The sequence below is a fragment of the Neofelis nebulosa genome, chromosome 4, assembly GCF_028018385.1.
Source record: "Neofelis nebulosa isolate mNeoNeb1 chromosome 4, mNeoNeb1.pri, whole genome shotgun sequence".
NCBI lineage: Eukaryota > Metazoa > Chordata > Mammalia > Carnivora > Felidae > Neofelis > Neofelis nebulosa.
In genome coordinates, this window is record NC_080785.1 from 153,503,217 (window position 1) to 153,522,830 (window position 19,614).

Genomic DNA, 19,614 nt, shown 5'->3' on the forward strand with positions numbered 1-19,614 from the left:
CCAAACTGCCTCTCTGATACCATATTCAACCTTTCACATATCAGCAGATGACTACTAACCACAGGCTATGGCTGCCACAATAGGCCTGACTCTGCCAGGGTGAGAGTTTTTGTGGGTAGAGACACAACTGCCCACGCTGCCCTGCTCCCACTCCCAATGCTGGCCTTGTTGCCACTGTCAACTCTGCCCCCTCTTGGCAAAGCAAGGAACTTCGAGGAGTCCTAGGACTGAAGGCCTGGGGCTTGCTGGTCTATTGCAAATTGGCATCTCTTGAGCACAATCAGTCTCCTGAGAATCCTCACCTGGGGAAAAGATACGGCGCGAGAAGAGAGGGATGGGAAGAGGCAAGAGTAAGTGGTTAGGAGTGGTTTCCCCATTCAGCTTCAGCTGTGGGTTCAAGGATGGGAATGACCATTTTCCTCTCTCTAGAGCTTTGGCCAAGTTCCTATGTGAGGCAGGAGAGCTTTGGCCTGGGCACATTGGAGGTAAAAAAAAAAAAAAAAAAAAAAAAAAAAAAAAAAAAAAAAAAAAAAGTACCGTCCAGTGGCACCTTAGATACCTCATTGTCTTGATTGTATTATTTCTGTGTGTGTCAGTTCTGTCTTGCCAGTATATTACCTTAAACATTTTGTTTACAAATACTAGTTTTGAAGAGGGAGCAACTGGTGCCTCTGCCATCCCCTCAACCATTTTTCCCCCCAACTCTTTACCAGGTACCTGGAGCCGAACAGTGGACAATGTCCAACTTTTGGCCTTTTGTCTACCCCAAAGCAAGAGATGCCTGAGTCAACTTTGTTTCAAGGTCACTAAAGGCTACCCTGGGGTCCCCTGGGATGGGTCAACAGGAAGCAGGAATGGCAGGAGCAATTATGAAGGTTTTTATGGTTTTCAGCTCACCAGGGATAAATGCTTCTTAGGTTTCACCTTAAGACGTTTGACATTTTTCCTTCAAACACATTTGCAGAAGGCTTCATGTAACAAAACAGGAGACAGTCAATATATAATAATAATGCTAAAGACCAAATTATTCCACAGCTTTGATCAAGAGGCCAGGCCCAAGAATAAGTTCTGAAGATACATCCTCTTTGGATTTAAAATACGTGCACAAAAAATGCTGGTACAACAACAGATGAAGGCATTTAATAGTATTCAATCCTCCAACAATCGTGCATGAAAAGTAACCATGCCCAGTGTCACATACTAGAAAGTGGCAGGGCTGGTACACTTAACCACTGCCCTGAAATGTCTGATTAAGTGCTGACACTTACTGAAGGTTTAGAGCTTTACAAATATCCTCTCATTTAATCCTTAAAAACAGTGAAAGGACCTGTCCACATCAATATTCTCATCTTACAATGAGAAAAAAAAAAAAAAACAACACAGAAATTATGTAACTTCATGGTCTCTAGAGAAGTGGTCATGGGAGACTTGAATCTAGGGAATCAGATGGGCCCTGCACCTGGATCCTATGCCTAAAGGCAACAGAAAAAAAAAAAAAAAAAAAAAAAGCCAAAATGACCCCCAAGTGAGAAACGATGATAAAATGCTAATATAGACACTGCCTGCATATGAATTTATACACGCAGGCACGGACACGTGCGCGCACACAGGATATAAAAAAGAGCTAATAAAGGATGTCAATTCACTTAGGTCACACTTCAGTAATTAGGACACATACCGTCTTGTTTTAGGCTGCTATAGCAGAATACCATGGACTGGGTGGCTACAAACAACCGAAATTTAGTGCTGACGGTTCTGCACGCTGGAAATCGGAGTGCAGGTGCCGGCATGGCCGAAGTCTGCTGGAGGAACTCTTCTGGGTTGTAGTCCTTCCTTTTTTCCTTGGGTCCTCCCTCACGTGGCACACAGCACAGCTCAATGGGGTCTCTTTTATAAGGGCACTAATTCCATTCAGGAGGGCTCCACCCTCGTGACCTAATCACCTCAAAGGCCCCACCTCCTAATCCCTGAGAGGTTAGGGTTTTCAACGGTGTGGAGGTGGGTGGGGGGTGGCACACGAACATTCCAGTCCACAACACAGACTTCCGTGCAGACGTCGGCTGGTAAAATCTTACTCAAAGTTATGGTGATCCTGTGAACTCCCAATTTCAAAATGATCTGTTGCCACGAACTCTTCAACGCCCCGAGCGTTTAGCTAAAGGCTTTGCGCATTCTTGTTTCTCCTTCCAAAAAGAAGAACTAAAAACCCTGGCCCTTTCAAGTTGTCCCCTTTAAGCTCACCTTGTCATCTTTGCAGGAAAGTGATTAGCAGCCTTTAAAAAGGATGTTTGTTCCGAGGCCTTAAGAAGCCGGCGGAAGGCTGGCGCGGTGGCCTGGCCGAGTTGGGGTGGGGGTGGGGGGAGCAGATGACCCAGAGGGAGGCGGGAAGGAGGAGGGGGCGTCCGGGGAGCTTGGGCTCCGGGCGAATCCCCGGCCTGGCTCCGTTTCCGTTCCTGCCGAGGGGCGAGATGAAGAGGCAAGGGGGAGAGAGCGCGAGCAGGAGAAATAAAGGAAAGAAGGGAGACAGGCTCGGGAGGAGCGGCGACCGCGGTACCTCAGAGTCCCGGGACCCGGGGGAGGGGCCGTCGTCGGCGCGGCCGCGGACGTCGGTGCTACGGGCGGCGGGGCAGGAAGGTTAGAGTCCCGGCGGGCTCGGGCCGTTCCCCCGACGTCGCCTGCCAACAGCCTGGGGCCGGGCCGGGTCACGCCTCAGCCCCCCGCCGCCTCGGCGGGCCTGACAGAGAGGTCGCCGCGGCGCCTTCTCTCGGGGTCCCGGGCGGGTCCACGGCGCTCGGGCCCGGAGCTTATTGTTCCGGGAAGCCGCGGGCAGACTCGGGCCGGCCGACCCGCCCCCGCCTGGGGGTCGCCCGGCAGCTGCGGGAGCGCCGACTGGCGGCGGACGCGCGGCCCGTGCGTGTCCCTTTAAGGGGCCGGGCCTGTGCGGCGGAGGGGCTGGCGGGGTGCGCGTCGCTCCCCGTGTGAGTGTGTGGGGGAGAGAGCGGCGAGCGGGCGGGCGCCGGAGGGAGGGAGGGAACGAGCGAGCAAGCGACGCGGGCCGCCCCTGCCGCCGCCGCCGCGGTCGGACCAGCGGCCTCCTCCCCTCCCCTCCCCTCCCGCGCGTCGCCCTGCCGCGGGGAGGGGGCTCGCGTCGCCGCCTCCAGCCGCTCCCGATGAAGCAGCTGCCGCCGCAGCCGCCTCCGAAGATGGGGGATTTCTACGACCCCGAGCACCCGACCCCTGAGTAAGTATCAGCTCCGCGGTCTCCCGCCGCCTCGGCCCGAACCGAGGGCGGCGCGTCCTGACGGGCGGCGGCGCGGGCCGGCGCGAGGAGTAACGGGCCCGCGGTGTACTCGCGCGGGCGGCGTGGGGAGCAGGCCCGCGCCGCCGCCGAGCCCGGGCCTCCGCGGGTCGGCGGTTGGGCCCGGCGTTGGCGCGGCCGGTCGCGTCGCAGCGGCGGTTGGGCCGGGCCGGTGGGGGAGGGGCGGCCACGGCCTCCGCCGCCGCCGCGTCCTCACCGACCCGGCCGGCCCGTGGCTCCGCGGTCTCCTCCGGCTTCCCGCGAACCCCTCAGGCCGCGCCGCAGGCGCAGGGACCGAGGCGGAGGAGCTGCCGGTGTCGGAGTCAGCGAGAGGGCACCGGCGAGGGTAGGCCGCGAATCCCCGGGCTCGGGTGGAAGCCCGGCCCGTCGCCCGGCCTGTCGCCCGGCCTCCCGGAGACGGCGGCTCGGACCGGAAGGGCCTAGCGTGCGTCGCTCGGCCGGGGTCCGTGGAGGGTCCGCGCTGCACTCTTGGGTTTTTTTTTTTTTTTTTTTTTTTTTCCCCCTTTCTGGAACTCGATCCCGGCCTCGCAGTGCTTCCGGCTTCAGCTGCTGCACCTTTGGCACTTGGGTTTTGTAATGGTGGCGAGGTTTGTGTGGCCCCGATGTTGAGGTGACACCGGGTTTGTTTTTCCGCCTGAAAATGAAAGCCTTCGGAGGGGCATACGTTCTCTTCCAGATTGTGGGATTTGCATACTTTGGGACACTACTTCCTTGGTAACAGGAACCTTTTACCCTAAACGGATGACTTTCTACCGCTCATAAAGACTTAAAAACTGAGGATCGTGTGAGGATTCTCTAAAGAGACAGCGTTCCAGAAAACTGAAATAGTTTTGCCCGGCCGTATTTTTTCAGACTTGGAGAATTTTTTTTTTTTTTTTTTTTTTTTTTTTAAAAACACATTTCTGTGGAGGGCTGTAGCTGCTACTGTATCCAATACCTCCGAGAGCTTCCACTCCAGAGCCTGGATTCACTTCTTTCCCTCCGCCCTCACAAGACTATTGTTTTAAAAAGCTATTCTTAAACTCCATTTGCTGGTGTTGGTCGGAGTCTACCTAGAGATATGAATGTACGACTCTTTGCAAACTTAACGGTTGGTAGGGGTTTCGGTTGAAACTGTCACTTTTTGTCAGCAGAATGATTCCAAGAGATTTGCTCTTTTGACACATTTTACTTTAGCTCTGCTATGGCTTTTTTTTTTTTTTTTTTTTTTTTTGGAACTCTTTGCCCGAAGCTTTGCAACTTGGTCCAGTCACGTCTGGATCTTACTTTTAGATTTAGTTGCAACACAGAAGGATTCTGTTGGGGTGTTGATGGTTTCTGCACCGAAAGAGAAGTACTTACGCTACCCTTCTAAGCAAACCCAACTTTTACGACAGTAAGTTGTCCCTACATGGCTTTATCCTTTCATGGGTTCCTTGCTTTTAGGTTAACATTACCTTGATTAGGTTTGTTTTGATTTACTGCACAATCCTCAGTCCAGTGACAGAGCTCATGTTATATAGGCTTTTGGTGTGAGACTTGGAAAACCTCAAACAGCTCTGTATCATCCAATAAACACTTATTGAACAGTTGTCTGGTACAAAATAACATGCTATCCCTTGATCCGACTAAATGCCTGCTTCCAGTTTTCACTTGGTTGTGTGGTGAAGTTCAGAGGCTTTAAGGATCACATCCTTCCACTTTCTTGGGAAAACATTTTTCATATTGTGTGGCAAAATGGACTCAGAAGTGCATCTTGGATGGACCTACGTGGGGAAGAATCAAGAATGTTTATTGTTTTACACAGGGTCTTGAGGGTTTTTATTTTCAGTTTTCTGTTGTTACTGCTTTGGATTTCTAAGTGACTGAGTTCCAAAGGGGTGTGTGTGTGTGTGTGTGTGTGTGTGTGTGTGTGTGTGTATTAACCTGCATGGAGTATATAAAGAATTGTAAAATGTCTTCTGTTATAACGTAAGAACTAGAGGGAATCTTCGTCGGCATCCTGGACAGTGTCACTTGTCTTTCAGGTGCAGAAACTGAAGCCTAGAGAGTGAAGTGACAGGAAACCCTGTTGAGGTAGTATGTGTACGCTGCCAGCCAGTCATGATACTCCTGGATAGACAAGAGCACTACAGTGTAGGGGTAAAGAACTCGGATTTCGGAATCCGACATACCTGGGTTTGTACACTCGTTGAACCTTGGACAAGTGACTCCATGTCTCTAAGCTTGGGTTTTCCCATCTTTGCAGTCAAATGCTCTACCCCTGAGCTCTACCCCCAAGGTTTTCCCATCTTTGAAATCGGGATCCTGACGGTAGCGACCTCCTAGGGCTTTTGGGAGGATTGAATGAACATTATGTGTGAAAAGCCCTGGGCACAGAGCGTGGCATCTGCAAATGCTTCTCTCTGGGGTTATCAGGGAAAACTTAAAAGAGGTAGGATTGTAAGTCAAGCTTGAAAAGATGAGGTGGGCTTGAGGGGGTGACATGACCAAGTGTCCCTTTTAGACTTTAGGTAGTTTGAAATGGTTCTTTGACACGGGAAGAAATTGAGGCACAACATGTGAATTTAGTTTGATCGAAGAAACAGTTGGAGCCTGATGGTTCTGTGTTTGTCTTGCACTCACTCTTTAATCAGGCACAGCTGTGAGACCTGGCTTTTTTCCTGTGGCAGATAGGATTGTATTTCAGGTGAAAATGGCTGTAATCACCTGAGTATCTGTGTGCTAGGTGGGGCCAGGTGCTGAGGACGCTGCAAATTAGATCCAGTTAAAGTCTTCAAGGAACTTCTCTAATGAGAGAGACAGGCAAGTACTTAACAATGATAGAAGTGCTGTTCTTTGAACATATGCGTATTTTGTGCCAGACACAGGCACGCTAGGGGTGGGTGGTATACAAAACACGCAAAATTTTGGCCTTATGGGCACCCCTCCTAGCGAGGGGTGCTGATGAATAATATAGAATGTTCACAGGTAAGTGCTTTGAAAAATGGAGCAGGGTAAGGAGGATCCAGAATTTCTGGGGAAGATGTTATAGTTTAAAATGGGGTAGACTGGGTGAACCTTCTTGAGAATGATATTTAGGCAAAAAGGGACAGGGATTAGCTGTGTTCATATCTGGGGTGAAAGCATTCCAAGCAGAGGAAATCGTTCCAAGGTGCTGAGGCAGACCTAGTGAGTTCTGCCTGGTGTGGCTAGAATGGAGTGAACAAAAAGAGTGATATAACTTGGGTCAGGGTGGGGCGTAGATCTCACAGTGCTTCGTAGAGCCATTTTAAGGACTTTGCTCAGAGTTTTCAATAGAGGAATGACATGGTCTGTTTTCAGCTTCAGGCAGGGGGGAACAGCAAAGCAAGGAGACTTGAAGCTAGCAATCTGGGAGAGAGATGCTGGTGACTTGTAAAGTGGTAATAGGACATGGTGAGAAATGACTGGATTCAGGATACACATTGAAGATCAAACCAGTATGGTTTGTTAATAGATCAGATGTGGCAGATGAGAGAGGAGCCAAGGATGATTCCCAGGTTTTTGGTCTGAGCAGTTAGAAAGATGGGATTTGCGATCAACCAAGGTAGGTATGACTTCGTGACCAGACCAAGTTTGGGAAATAGATTAGGAATTCAGTTTTAGACATGGTAACTTTGGGATGCCTGTTAGACATTTGGGTTGAGTTGATATCCAGGTCAGACCCTGGAGTTAAGGGAAATTGCCTGGACTAGAGATGTATTTTGTGGTCATTAACTTAGTATTCAGAACGACAGCATTGGAAGAGATCACCAAGGGGGCCAGTGTAGAAGGAGACAAGAACCTGGGAGTGATCCCTTTAAACTGCAGTATTAAGAAGCTTTTGTTATATAGTGTGCCTTACATGGAAGGCATCCATAAACTTAGGGAAATTACCTCTTTACTACCTCTAACTAGGAGTTAGCACTTTTTTAAATTACCGATGTAAACAGCAAACTACAGTACTATTAGCAGTACTTGTGATTTTACTACTAGACAGGTCACAGATATTTTAATATGCTGTGGTTATTGTAGATGTCTCAAAATACTGTTGATGTTTATCATTACATCCAAGTTATAGTAGACATCTACCACTACTACATTGTTAAGAAGTATATATATATTACTGTATCACACATTGGGGGTTTTTGTCCTCCATGTAATTGGTTTCATTTATAATATATATTTCATGCATTTAAAAATATTAAACTGAGAAGAAATCTACAGGCTTCATCAGACTGCTAAAATGGTCCAAAGAACAAAAAGAAGTTAAACTTTGGGCTCTGGAGCCGATGGTTCCTGGCTTTAGAATTTCACCTCTTGGGGCGCCTGGGTGGCGCAGTCGGTTAAGCGTCCGACTTCAGCCAGGTCACGATCTCGCGGTCCGTGAGTTCGAGCCCCGCGTCGGGCTCTGGGCTGATGGCTCAGAGCCTGGAGCCTGTTTCCGCTTCTGTGTCTCCCTCTCTCTCTGCCCCTCCCCGTTCATGCTCTGTCTCTCTCTCTGTCCCAAAAAAATAAATAAAAAATGTTGGAAAAAAAAAAAATTTTTAAAAAATAAAAAAAAAAAAAAAGAATTTCACCTCTTAATAGCTTTATGAACCTGGGTGAGTTTCATAATTACTCTCTGCTTTGGAGTCATTATTTACAAAGTGGGGGATCATAGTATTTTCTGTGAAAGGTTTTGTGAGGACTTAAAGATAAGGACAGTGTTAGATCTTTTATGATTAGCATTGAATGCATCTAGGAAGAAGAGTACTTTACAAGGCACCATGATAGGAAAAGCATGGTGAATTTAGCCAAAGTTTATTAACTGGGAAAAAATATTTCTACGTGTTCTAATAAAATACAAAGCAGTGAGATTATTCAAATGCTCATAAAATCCTTGTAATTCACCCTAGAGTGGGAATAGAGATACCTCAGGAAGCTATCTAAGAGAAATATTTCTGGGAAAATTTCCTGGTTAGAAAGCCTGATGAACTATCCTAGTGCTTAGAACAGAGTATATACCTCTCCAGTATTCGTGTTCCTCTTTGCTCTTTTTTAGATTGCAGGCGGACCATTCTTCTGACACATTATGTCTTTAGAAAGGTATCAAGCAACTGTTGATACAGTTGTGTTTTACTAAGAAATGTTCAAACTGCCAAGACCTCCTTCATATATATAACATTATCAGCCAATCATACTTTTGTAGTTTCCTCAGTGGGAGTTTGATATACCCAAATCTTTTTTGCCATTTCTTTTTAATTGTCCTAATTGATTCCCTTTTAAAAATAGAAATGTATTATAATTTAGTCTTTAACAGATACGTAAAATTTTTCTTGACTTGATAATCTGTGTTTTTCTGTGAGCGTTGTCAGTTTTTGAAGAGAAGCTAGAATAGTCATATGCTGGATGACAAAGGATGACTAGCCTGGGTTACAGAATCAAAAGTTGACGTTCATTTCTGTTAATTCTTCCAGAGTACTGTAGAGTACTTTATTTTGTAATGCACTAAGAGCTATTATTATAAGGCCCTGTGAGACCATTCATATTAGAAACTGAACCATTACATCTGGAGGCACCAAACATCACGTTTAGAACCCTTCCTTTCTATTTGAGAGAGATCTACTCTGGAGTGGGGGAGGCATTTTATTCTGAAAAAATTTCAAACTTACAGAGAAGTTGTAAGAATAGTATAATGAGTGTCCATATGCTGTTCATCCACATTAACCGGTAATTGAAAGTTTGTCCTATTGACGTATCTTTCTATATAAAAAAATAAATATACATGTGTTTATTTTTGTCTGAATCAAGTTGGAAACATCAAGACCTTTCACCCCTAAATATCTTCATTACCTTAGAAGAAGCTTTCTCTCAGATAACCAATGTACAGTAATCAAATTCAGGCAATTTAATATTTATACCTATACTGTTAACTGATAAGATGTTTGTATTTAAATTTTGTCAGTTGTCTCAATAGTGTCCTCTCTTTTCAGTGTAGGATTACAAATTTCTTTTAATTGTGATGCCTCTCAGTCTTTAATCTCTGAGGAGAGAGCTTTAAATTCAAGCTTTGGAGGTACTTTATTATTGTCTTTGTACTTACCACAATTGTGATATTTCAAGAACAATAAAAGTGTCTGGTAGTATGTTTTAAATAGTTTATTTATTTATTCATTTATTTATTTTTAACTACCAAAACCATGGATGCTTATTGCAAAAGGGTAAGATAGTGCAGATGTCTATAGAAGAGAAAGTAAAAACCCACCCTTAGCGTTTCGTCCCTGCTCCATCTCTCCAAATTCCACATCCAAGAGGGTAACCAGTACTAACAATGTAGGGTATACCTTTCCAGACCTTTTCCTTTTGTTTTTTTGTTGTTATTTAAGTGGAGTCCTACTACATATATCATTCTGTCTTTTTTCTACATACTGTATTCTCTGCATATTTGCATTTACAGGTAAGATATACTTACCTTTTTTAACAGGCAATATTGAGTTGCTTTATTTTCTTAAGGTGTCTGGTTGTCATGTTAAGCAGTTTAAAAAGGCCTTGGGACATGTTGTGCTGTGTGGAAGGGGTCTCCTTGCAAATATGTTTCCCCACAGGGTGAGTATATCTGGTAATTTATAATAGTATTTCACGATTTTGTGTAGACTTCTATACTTCCTTGCTTTTAAAAAATCTATTGTGTATACTTATTTCTATTTGTCCTGTCTGGTGCTGGTGGATTAAGTAGTTTTTATTTCTGCCCTACTTAGATGAGTTGATTGGTTATTTTAAAAAGAAAACTCGAGGGGCGCCTGGGTGGCGCAGTCGGTTAAGCGTCCGACTTCAGCCAGGTCACGATCTCGCACTCCGTGAGTTTGAGCCCCGCGTCAGGCTCTGGGCTGATGGCTCGGAGCCTGGAGCCTGTTTCCGATTCTGTGTCTCCCTCTCTCTCTGCCCCTCCCCCGTTCATGCTCTGTCTCTCTCTGTCCCAAAAATAAAAATAAAAAAACGTTGAAAAAAAAAAAAATTAAAAAAAAAATAAATAAAAAGAAAACTCGAGGCATTTAAGTACAGTGTTTTGAAAATAGTTGGTTTGAAGCTGGCCAACTGAAAATTCAATAGGTTTGTTGTTTTTCATAATGGGATTTATATTTGGAAGTCTACTTTCATGGATTCAAATGAGAGGGAGTTTACCTTGTGTAATTTTTGGTCACTGTGTGCTAGTAAAATGTTGTATTTGAGTTCCTTAGGTTTGGAATTCACGTATAATGTATTTTAATTTGACAATCTTTTTTTTTTTTTTTTTTTTTTTTTTTTTTTATAACTCTAGCTAGTGGTTACTTCAGTGCCTTTTCCAGCTAAGCAAACACATTGGTCATTTAGATGGAAGTTGGTCTAAATTCTTAAAGATGCTTTTTAGAGTGCTTTTTCTGTCAGATGCTAACATCTCACAGGTGATTATATCGTTGGGTTGGTGTGGGTGTTGATAGGAGTGTGATCATGCTGGGAGGTCTGCTTTTTGGGAGCACTGCTTGTGGGCTTGCAAGAGCCTGGAGCAAGTGGTGGTTTCTGACTGTAGTTCTTTCTGCTGCCACTTCCTGCCAAATGCACTTAGATTCTCTTTGGGGAGAATTGGTTGTATAGTAATCACCGATATTTGCTTCATGATTAGCTCTTTGTGGAGACCCATGGATTAATTCTACTTTGAGTCTTTTGTCTGATATTTGGCCTCTTAGTGAATGGTTATTAATTACATACTTTCTACTTTAGTAGGCAGATGCTGCCAGGTTTAAAATTTTTATGAATTTTGTGTGAATGTAAAGTAGAGCTAATATTTTTCATAAATTACATAGATGGCTGCAAACTCTTTCTGTGGAAATCCATTTATTCTGATCTGGAGCACACACAGACTTCCTAAAATTACTTAGTTAAAAATATAACTCTTCCATTATTTTATCAATTCTAGACCAGAGTATCTGTATCAACTATAAAACATAAGCTACATGTTTTATGATGCTACTTTTGTGCTAAAAATTACCTAAAGAGATGAATTTTGTTGACATACAGTAAAACTTTTTGTTAGTAATAGGTGAAAATATACTCCTAAAATTTTCCCCAAGATAACCTTAATAGGTATGCTCTTTAAGCTTAAGTTTACCACGTCCTTTAATAAATAGTTTATTGTATAATTCAGGAAGCCAATTGTCCCAATCACGAAAAGTATAATATAGCCTTTCTGGAAGATTAACAGCAGTTTGTGTAACACAGTAATGTTAATAGCTGAATATTAACACATTGAAACAGTGGTAGTTAAATAACTAATGTTTCCCCAATTATAATAATGCTTGCATTCATTACAGAGACAGTGAGACTACCAAGAAATACTTGATGCCCATCTTTATTTGACTACTTACTTATTAGAGAAGATAACAGTAGTGCTAGAAGATATGAATTGGGGCAGGAGTTAGAACCTGGCTGTGATAGAGAACATTTTTTCAGCTATGCATATGATAGCTACAAAATTTGTTAGCTGGGTGCTTTTGTGAAATGTACCCATTGCTTAAGTATTTTTGTTCCCATCATTACTACTTTCCCACATAAATATTTTAAAAGGTAAGTTTGCATGCATGTGCATTTTTATAATTCTCCAACTTTTAAGATACCTTAGGTGATTGCTAATATGAAGCATCAGGAAAGGCTAAACATTTCATTAGAGCTGTCTATCAGCATTCATGCATTCTCTTGCTCCTTTTAGACTTGTTTGGTTCTATCTATTGCTAGGACCCAAGGGGTTTTGTCTCATGTACTCAAAAATCCAAGGAACGTGAGGAATATGTTATGGAGACTCTTTTTTTCTAAAAAAATTTTTTTTAATGTTTATTTTTGAGGGGGAGAGAGACAGAGACAGACAGCACGAGTGGGGGAGGAGCACAGAGAGGGAGACAGAATCTGAAGCAGGCTCCAGCCTCTGAGCTGTCAGCACAGAGCCCGACGCCAGGCATGAACTCGTGAACCACGAGATCATGATCTGAGCTGAAGTCGGACGCTTAACGGACTGAGCTACCCAGCGCCCCGAGACTTATTCTTCTAAAAAGAATCTCAGTAACCATTGGGTACAGAGTAGTATGTGCTTAGTAAAAGTTTGAGTTGACCTGATTCTTCGTAACGGTCATTCTAATTTTCTGATAGAGTGAATAGCATCATTAGTAATTACTGGCATCTTTCGTAAGACATTCTTAAATAACTATTGCATTAGGACACAGAAGGTCAGGGAATTGAGGATGAGTTGAGCTAATGAATGTCATTGGTGATCAGAGAACTTTTTATGCTTCTTTCATTGGTCCTTGTGGAGACAGACTGATGAAAATTGTAGATCTCATGCTGGTGGCTTGAGAGAGAACATGAGTTGCTTCCTAAGGTTGGATAACCTATTGTGTTTTGTGCTAGACTAGTATTTTTCCCCCAGCTTTTTTAGTTGTTAGTTTTATATTTGTCTTTTCTCCAGGATGGATGCTCTATTTAAACTATGCCCTTTACCCTTGCTTTACCCTTGCTTAGTTGTCTTTCTATTCAAATCCTTCAGATCAACAGTCTCATTTATCTCTTTATGACTGTTGGGGCCAAAAGAAAATGATGAAACTACAGATGTGGCGATAAAGAGTGTTTTTGGGTATACGTTAAGGATGCGACACTGAAAAATGATAGAAAATTTGATCCTCTAAAATTGAGGCTTTTGGGGCACCCAGGTGGCTCAGTCCGTTAAACATCTCACCAGCTCAGGTCATGATCTTGCAGTTCACGGGTTTGAGTCCTGTATTGGGCTCTGTGCTGACAGCTCAGAGCCTGGAGCCTGCTTCAGATTCTGTCTCTTCCTCTCTCTGCCCCTCCCCTGCCCGTGCTCTTTCTCTCTCAAAAACAATAAACATTAAAAAAAAAAAAAAAAAATTGAGTCTAAATAAAGGGGGGCGCGCCTGGGTGGCTAAGTCAGTTGAACGTCCAACTTTGGCTCAGGTCCCAATCACACAGTTCATGAGTTTGAGCCCTGCATCTGGCTTGCTGCTGTCAGCGCAGAGCCTGCTTCAGATCTTCTGTCCCCCTCTCTCTGCCCCTCCCATGCTGACCCTCTTTCTTTCAAAAATAAACATACAAAAAGAAATCTTTTTTTTTTTTTTAATTTTTTTTTTCAACGTTTTTAATTTATTTTTGGGACAGAGAGAGACAGAGCATGAACGGGGGAGGGGCAGAGAGAGAGGGAGACACAGAATCGGAAACAGGCTCCAGGCTCCGAGCCATCAGCCCAGAGCCTGACGCGGGGCTCGAACTCACGGACCGCGAGATCGTGACCTGGCTGAAGTCGGACGCTTAACCGACTGCACCACCCAGGCGCCCCTAAAAAGAAATCTTTAAAATTGAGGCTTTTTTTCTCTAGGATAGCTGATGCTTTTTATACTGAGAAAACTGAAAATTTTATATGCTAAGCCTTAAAATTATAAGAAATTTATAATTTTCTTGGAAGAAAATTATAAAGTTATATTCAGAGTTGGTTTTTTTTTTTTTCCATTATAATCAAACCTTTTAAACCTGATGTTAAGAAAAACTAGCTGAATTGAACTCTTGACTATTCAGCTAACATTTGTTGAATGCCAACCTTGTGATAAGGCTACAGAAGTAAGTACAGTGAGCTATAGCAGGGACATCTAACCCAGACTGGTAGAATAGAGGGGTAGATAGTTGGGGAGGGCTGCTCAGAGGATGTATACTTAGTCTGAAAGAATGGGAGTTAGGCAAAAAGGGTGAATGGAGGATGCTCTAGGGTGACACTGAAGGGTAGGGTACATAGGGAAGATTGTCCCTATGTCCATTTCCTGTTAAAGATTCCTCTGCATTTGCCCCATTGTAAGCGGCTGAGCGGCACAAGAGGTGTCTTATGTAGGGAGGCCTTATTACCTTACCTAATGACTTCTCATTCCTCTGGTTTCCCCTGTTTTTTCCCCTTGACTCACTCATTACCGTGGTTTACCATGGCTTACCATGGCTGTGATTGTAAAGAGCATGGAAAATTGTGTCTCTCATTTTATAGATAAGAGAGGAAAAGAAGGCCTAAAGAAATTCAAGGTATGCTCACTAGTTTTGTGGCAGTACCACAACTTGAGCAAGGTCTCTTTGTTTAACAATTTGTCAAAGACTAACTTTTTAATGATACTAGGGAATACCATTTATATGGTATTTATAATCATGCCATTTATAATCTGCCATTTATAATCGGATATCAGTATTCTGAGTTAACTTATTTTCCTAGGAGTCTTCTGGATTAGTCTTGAGGTGCTTAAAATAATTTAATTTGGAGGGTGCAGGGGATTCCCTCCTTAAGTTATTTCTTTTCTCCAATTTTGCAAATACATATGCTAGAGGATTAGAGGGCTGAACATCAGTCATCTCAGCAAAAGGTACACTGGATATGTGGATGATCCAGATCTGCTCCTTTGGCCAAGTGCCTTAAGTAGTCTGAAATCTTCATTGGAAATGAGCTTCCAGGAATTTTTAAACCCATGAGAAACTGCAGCCTTTATGTCATTCCGTATATTAAGGAAAACCAGAAGTACATAGGTAGATAACTTGCCTTTGTTAAGAGAGCTAGTAGGAAGAGAAGGTACACACCCCAGCTAATACACCAGATCCCCAGCACCACAAGCCTGGCAGTGTGCAAGTAGCCCAGACAGGCCACGCCACCCCACAGTGAATCCCGCCCCTAGGAGAGGGGAAGAGAAGAGGGCTAGTAGTTATTTTTGCCTTCGTGTCCTGCATAATACTGCACTGCTGTTTGTGCATTTGCCTTACCAGTTCATGCTCTGTCCAAGTGATGAGGTAGTTCTAGTTCAAGGGTTCTCTTAGGACTTTAACTCAAGGTTTTGGGACAAATGGACACATCTCACAAGTAGTGATAATGAACATATTTGTGAGACCATAAGATGCCAAAGAGACATCATTCCTTGTTTCTGACACTAGGGAATCAAAGTAGTTATGGCTTAATGGGAGAGACTGTGTTATCATGGCTACTGTGAAATAAACTTGTATGTAGCTTGCTTAGATGTCTATAGATATTTTTTCTATTTGAATTGTTTGGGAAATGAGACCATTATTACTCTTAACTTGTTCTAATTTGAACATCACGACCCTAACTTAATGATTCTCTGATCCAGAAATTTGTATCATTCAAGGTTAATTTAAAAACCAATGCTTAAGTCATGGAGCTGAAAAGTAAAAAAAAAAAAAAAATAAATAAAATAATAATAATAATAATAATAATAATAAATAAAACAAGGGTTGGTGTAAACTATGGGTCACAAGCCAAGTCTGGTGGACCACCTATTTTGTACCTATGAGCTAAGAGTGGTTTTCACATTTTTTAATGGTGGGGGATAAAATCAAAAGAATACCTCGCGACATATGAAAATTATATGAAATTCACATTTTACTACTTATAAATGAAGTTTTGTTGGAACACAGCCACACACACAAAAACCGACCTCCCCACCCCCCCCACCAAAAAAACCCAGTGCTTATTTTTATGGTATTATGTAGATAGAAAGAAGATATAAAAGGTTGGTGAATGCTTAAATTGAGCCTAGATCATACTTTGATGAAATTTCTTGGTTAGTAAATTTTCTAATCTTTTGTTTTCATCAAAAGAAAGTTTGAAGAGGGTAAGTAACATTGTTTTCTCTCAATGGAGTTTCAGATTAGTTCTAGTTTAAGCCTAGGTTTAAACTAAATTGCTTTTGAGCTCATCAACAAATATCATACTTTGATTTTGTAAGAGGTGTGGTCTAGAATAGGGGTTGGCAAACTAGCCAGTGGGCCAAGTCCAGCCTTGCCTGTGTTAGTACAGACTATGAATTAATAATAATTATATCTTTTAAGTGGTTAAAAAAACTGAAAGAATAGTATCTTGTGACATGTAAAATGATATGACATTGGAGTTTTTATGTCAGTAAATAGAGTTATTGGAGCACAGCCACACTCATTCAGTTATTGTATACGGCTGCTTTCACACAAGAGTTGAATAGTTGTGACAGAGACTGCATGGCCTGTAAAGCCTGAAATATTTACTTTCTGGCTCTTAATAGAAAATTTGCCTATACTTGCTCTAGAACACTGATGAAAAAAATCATTTCCAACACTGCTTATGTAAAGTTTTAAGATAGGTTAAATTTTCAGGAAAGCATGGCCCATCCTAGTTTTATGCTTTTTTAGAATGTCTTGGAAAGAAGCTCATTGTACCCCAACTTGGCATTAGTGATGAATATCACAGTGATACTAGAATAATTCTAAATTAGGGGCGCCTGTGTGGCTCTGTCGATTAAACGTCCGACTTCGGCTCAGGTCATGATCTCACGGTCCGTGAGTCCGAGCCCCGCGTCGGGCTCTGTGCTGACAGCTTGGAGCCTGGAGCCTGCTTCAGATTCTGTGTCTCCCTCTCTTTCTGCCCCTCCCCTGTTCATGCTCTGTCTCTCTCTGTCTCAAAAATAAACGTTAAAAAATTTTTTTTTTAATTCTAAATTATTAGAAACTTTTAAGAAGAAGCTTTAAACTTTCACGTTGTTTTTCTCTATATCAGTCAGAATATAGAATTTAATGTAAAGAATTGGTCAAAAGGGTTTTTGGAGAACTGAGAAAATGAAAAGGGGACTCTGAAGGTAGTAGTGATAGAAAGGCAGGAAGTAACTACCCATCTTAGCGCTGAGAAAAATGGAAAAGGGTTTGGTTCCCAGAACCCAGAAGCTTGGAGTAGGGCCCCTTGGAGCTGAGATCTCTGAGGAAAGGGGTATTGGACCTGCTGGTGTCTGAGGAGTTGCAGTCAGGCTGGTCTGGGATTATGGAAGAAAGGTAGAAACTGGAATCCGTGCCAGGGAGAAGCGTTTTCGTGGATCAATACATGTGGGAACTGTGCCCAGTAGGAAGGAACAAGTTCCCTCCTACCTTTCCAGCTTTTCAGTCTTCCTCTAGCACATGCTATTTGTGTCAGAGGAGCAATGTAGTTTACTGTCACAAGAGTGTAGAAAGTGGGGGCCGGGAGCTGAAAGTATCTTAATAGAGGACAGATGGTCTAAACATATTGAAACGTTTCTCAAAGCTCCAGGTAAGAAATGATTCTAGTATGTTTTCAGGAATCTGGGAAGGTAAAAAATAAATTCAAAAAGAAGATTTTTGATATATTTTTAAAAATATTTATTTTTGAGAGAGAGAGTGACAGAAGTTCTGAAGGGGGCTCTGCGCTGACAAGCAGAGAGCCCCATGTGGGGCTCGAACTCACGAACTGTGAGATTATGACTTGTGCCGAAGTTGGATGCTTAACTGACTGAGCCACCTGGGTGCTCCGATTTTTTTTTTTAAGTTTATTTATTTTGAAAGCATGTGCAGAGTTTGCTAGGGGGAAGGGCAGAGAGAGAGGGAGAGAGAATCCCCAAACTGATAGTGTGGAGCCTTAAGCGGGGCTTGAACCCACGAACTGTGAGATCATGACGAACTGTGAGAACATGAGATCAACTGACTGAGCCACCCAGATGCCCCAAAAGGAAATTTTGGACAAGCATCGTGAAGTGTGTGTAGAGGCCTTTTTTTTTTTTTTTTTTTAAAGGTCCTCATATCTGTTCCTCACACATTCTTTTGGAGGCATTGTTTTAAAGTAAAATCCTGGCTTTTGTTTACCTTGGTCTATAGGAATGAAGAATATCTGAACTTTGTTAGATAGCAGTAAAACCCTAACATATAAAAAATGGGGACTTTTTGTATATGCTTCAGTTTTGGATTTTCTATTACCTAACAGGAGAGTAAGTCCAGTTATCAGTTATTAGGAAATAAGGGGTTCTAAATAGGATAAAGCCAATTTACACATCATCTAGTGTTTCTCAAACTGCCTGTAGTTTATCATGGATTGGTATACCTTAAAAACATACAATAAAAATGAAGTCCTAGAAAAATGAAGTGAAAAATTAAGAATCCAATGCCACTGGTTGAACAGTGTTGTATCTTCGTTGTGGTGGTGGTTACATGAATAGTTTTGCATAGAGCTACTTGCACACACAAATGAATATGAATGCAGGTTAAAAAGAATGGTGAAAACTGAATAAGGTCTAATCTGGTGAACAGTAATGTACCAATGTAAATTTCTTGGTTTTGATATTGGACCCCAGCTACGTAAGATGTCACCATTGGAGGGGGCTGGGTGAAGTGTACAGAGACTCTTTGTACTATTTTTGTAACTTCCTGTCAATCTGTAATTATTTCAAAATAAAAAGCTTAAAAAAGTATAAGCCAACTGATCACTGGTCAAGGTCAAATTGCTATAGAAGTTTCCAAACTCTGGTCTCAATTTCTGTACTTGTAGATATGTAACAAACTTAGCCAGTTGGCACTGGCCTAAAGACTACAGTTAAGTGTAGCTTTTCAACTTCTGTAGCTACTCTGTATTTTTACCATTCTCCTCAATCTCTCTACCTTTCACCTCCTACTTCTGTGTCTCTATTCATTTGTTTAAAATTATTTACTATGCACCTTTTTAGTGACAAGACCTGGGGATATAAAAATGAGGAAGGTCTTTGCTATTTATGCTTATTTTCTAAAAGCGGAGACTATTTTTTTTTAAGTTTATTTTGAGAGCAAGAGCATGCAAACAAGTGGGGTGGTAGGGGCAGAGAGAGAGAATCTGGAGCAGAACCCATGCTATCTGTGTGGAGCCTGACCTGGGGCTCAATCCTATGAACTGAGAGAGATCATGACCTGAGCTGAAATCAGGAACCGGAAGCTTAACTGACTGAGCCACCCAAGTACCCCAAGACTATTAAAAAAAATTTTTTTTTCTTAATGTTTATTTTTGAGAGACAAAGAGTGAGTGGGGGAGAGACAGATAGACAAGACACACACACACACACACACACACACACACACACACACACACACACACACAGAATCCCAAGCAGGCTCCAGGCTCCCAGCTGTTAGCACAGAGCCCGATGCAGGTCTCGAACTCATGAACTGCGAGATCATGACCCTAGCTGAAGTAGGCTGTTTAACTGAGCTACCTAGGCACCCCAAGACTATTTAAGTTTATTTTTATTTTGAGAGAGATAGCAAGTGGGGTAGGGGAGGCGGGGCAGAGAGAATGAGAATCCCAAGCAGGCTCTGCACTGTCCACACAGAACCCAGTACAGTGCCCGAACCCACGAACTATGAGATCATGACCTGAGCTGAAATCAAGAGCCGGACGCTTAACCGACTGAGCCATCCAGGTGCCCCGAAACTACTTTTTTTTTTTTAACTGAACTGTAATTGACATCAGTATCTTA

General features: G+C 42.8%; 1 protein-coding gene and 2 long non-coding RNA genes across 10 annotated transcripts in view; 2 read left to right on the forward strand and 1 right to left on the reverse strand.

Moving 5' to 3' along the window:
• Nucleotides 1-2,967, reverse strand: part of LOC131510249 (uncharacterized) — an 84,269-nt gene extending 81,302 nt beyond the window's left edge. For 4 of the 5 annotated variants that reach the window (XR_009260956.1, XR_009260959.1, XR_009260958.1 and 1 more), the window contains exon 1: nucleotides 2,555-2,961. This is a non-coding gene — a long non-coding RNA (uncharacterized LOC131510249). Of the gene's footprint in view, nucleotides 1-2,554 lie in introns of all 5 variants that reach the window. The other variant, XR_009260957.1, reaches the window with a different exon arrangement.
• LOC131510250 (uncharacterized) overlaps nucleotides 1-19,614 on the forward strand; it is a 250,588-nt gene that overhangs the window by 20,035 nt on the left and 210,939 nt on the right. The window lies entirely within an intron of this gene.
• The window catches only part of SETD2 (SET domain containing 2, histone lysine methyltransferase), a 125,681-nt gene continuing 109,139 nt past the window's right edge, over nucleotides 3,073-19,614 (forward strand). For 2 of the 4 annotated variants that reach the window (XR_009260954.1, XR_009260955.1), the window contains exon 1: nucleotides 3,073-3,241. Coding sequence is in view for 2 of the 4 variants with exons in the window: in XM_058727157.1 (XP_058583140.1) it covers nucleotides 3,171-3,241 (71 nt within the window). In the remaining 2 variants the exon portion in view is untranslated. The remainder of the gene's footprint in view (nucleotides 3,242-19,614) is intronic. The other 2 variants (XM_058727157.1, XM_058727156.1) reach the window with 2 other exon arrangements.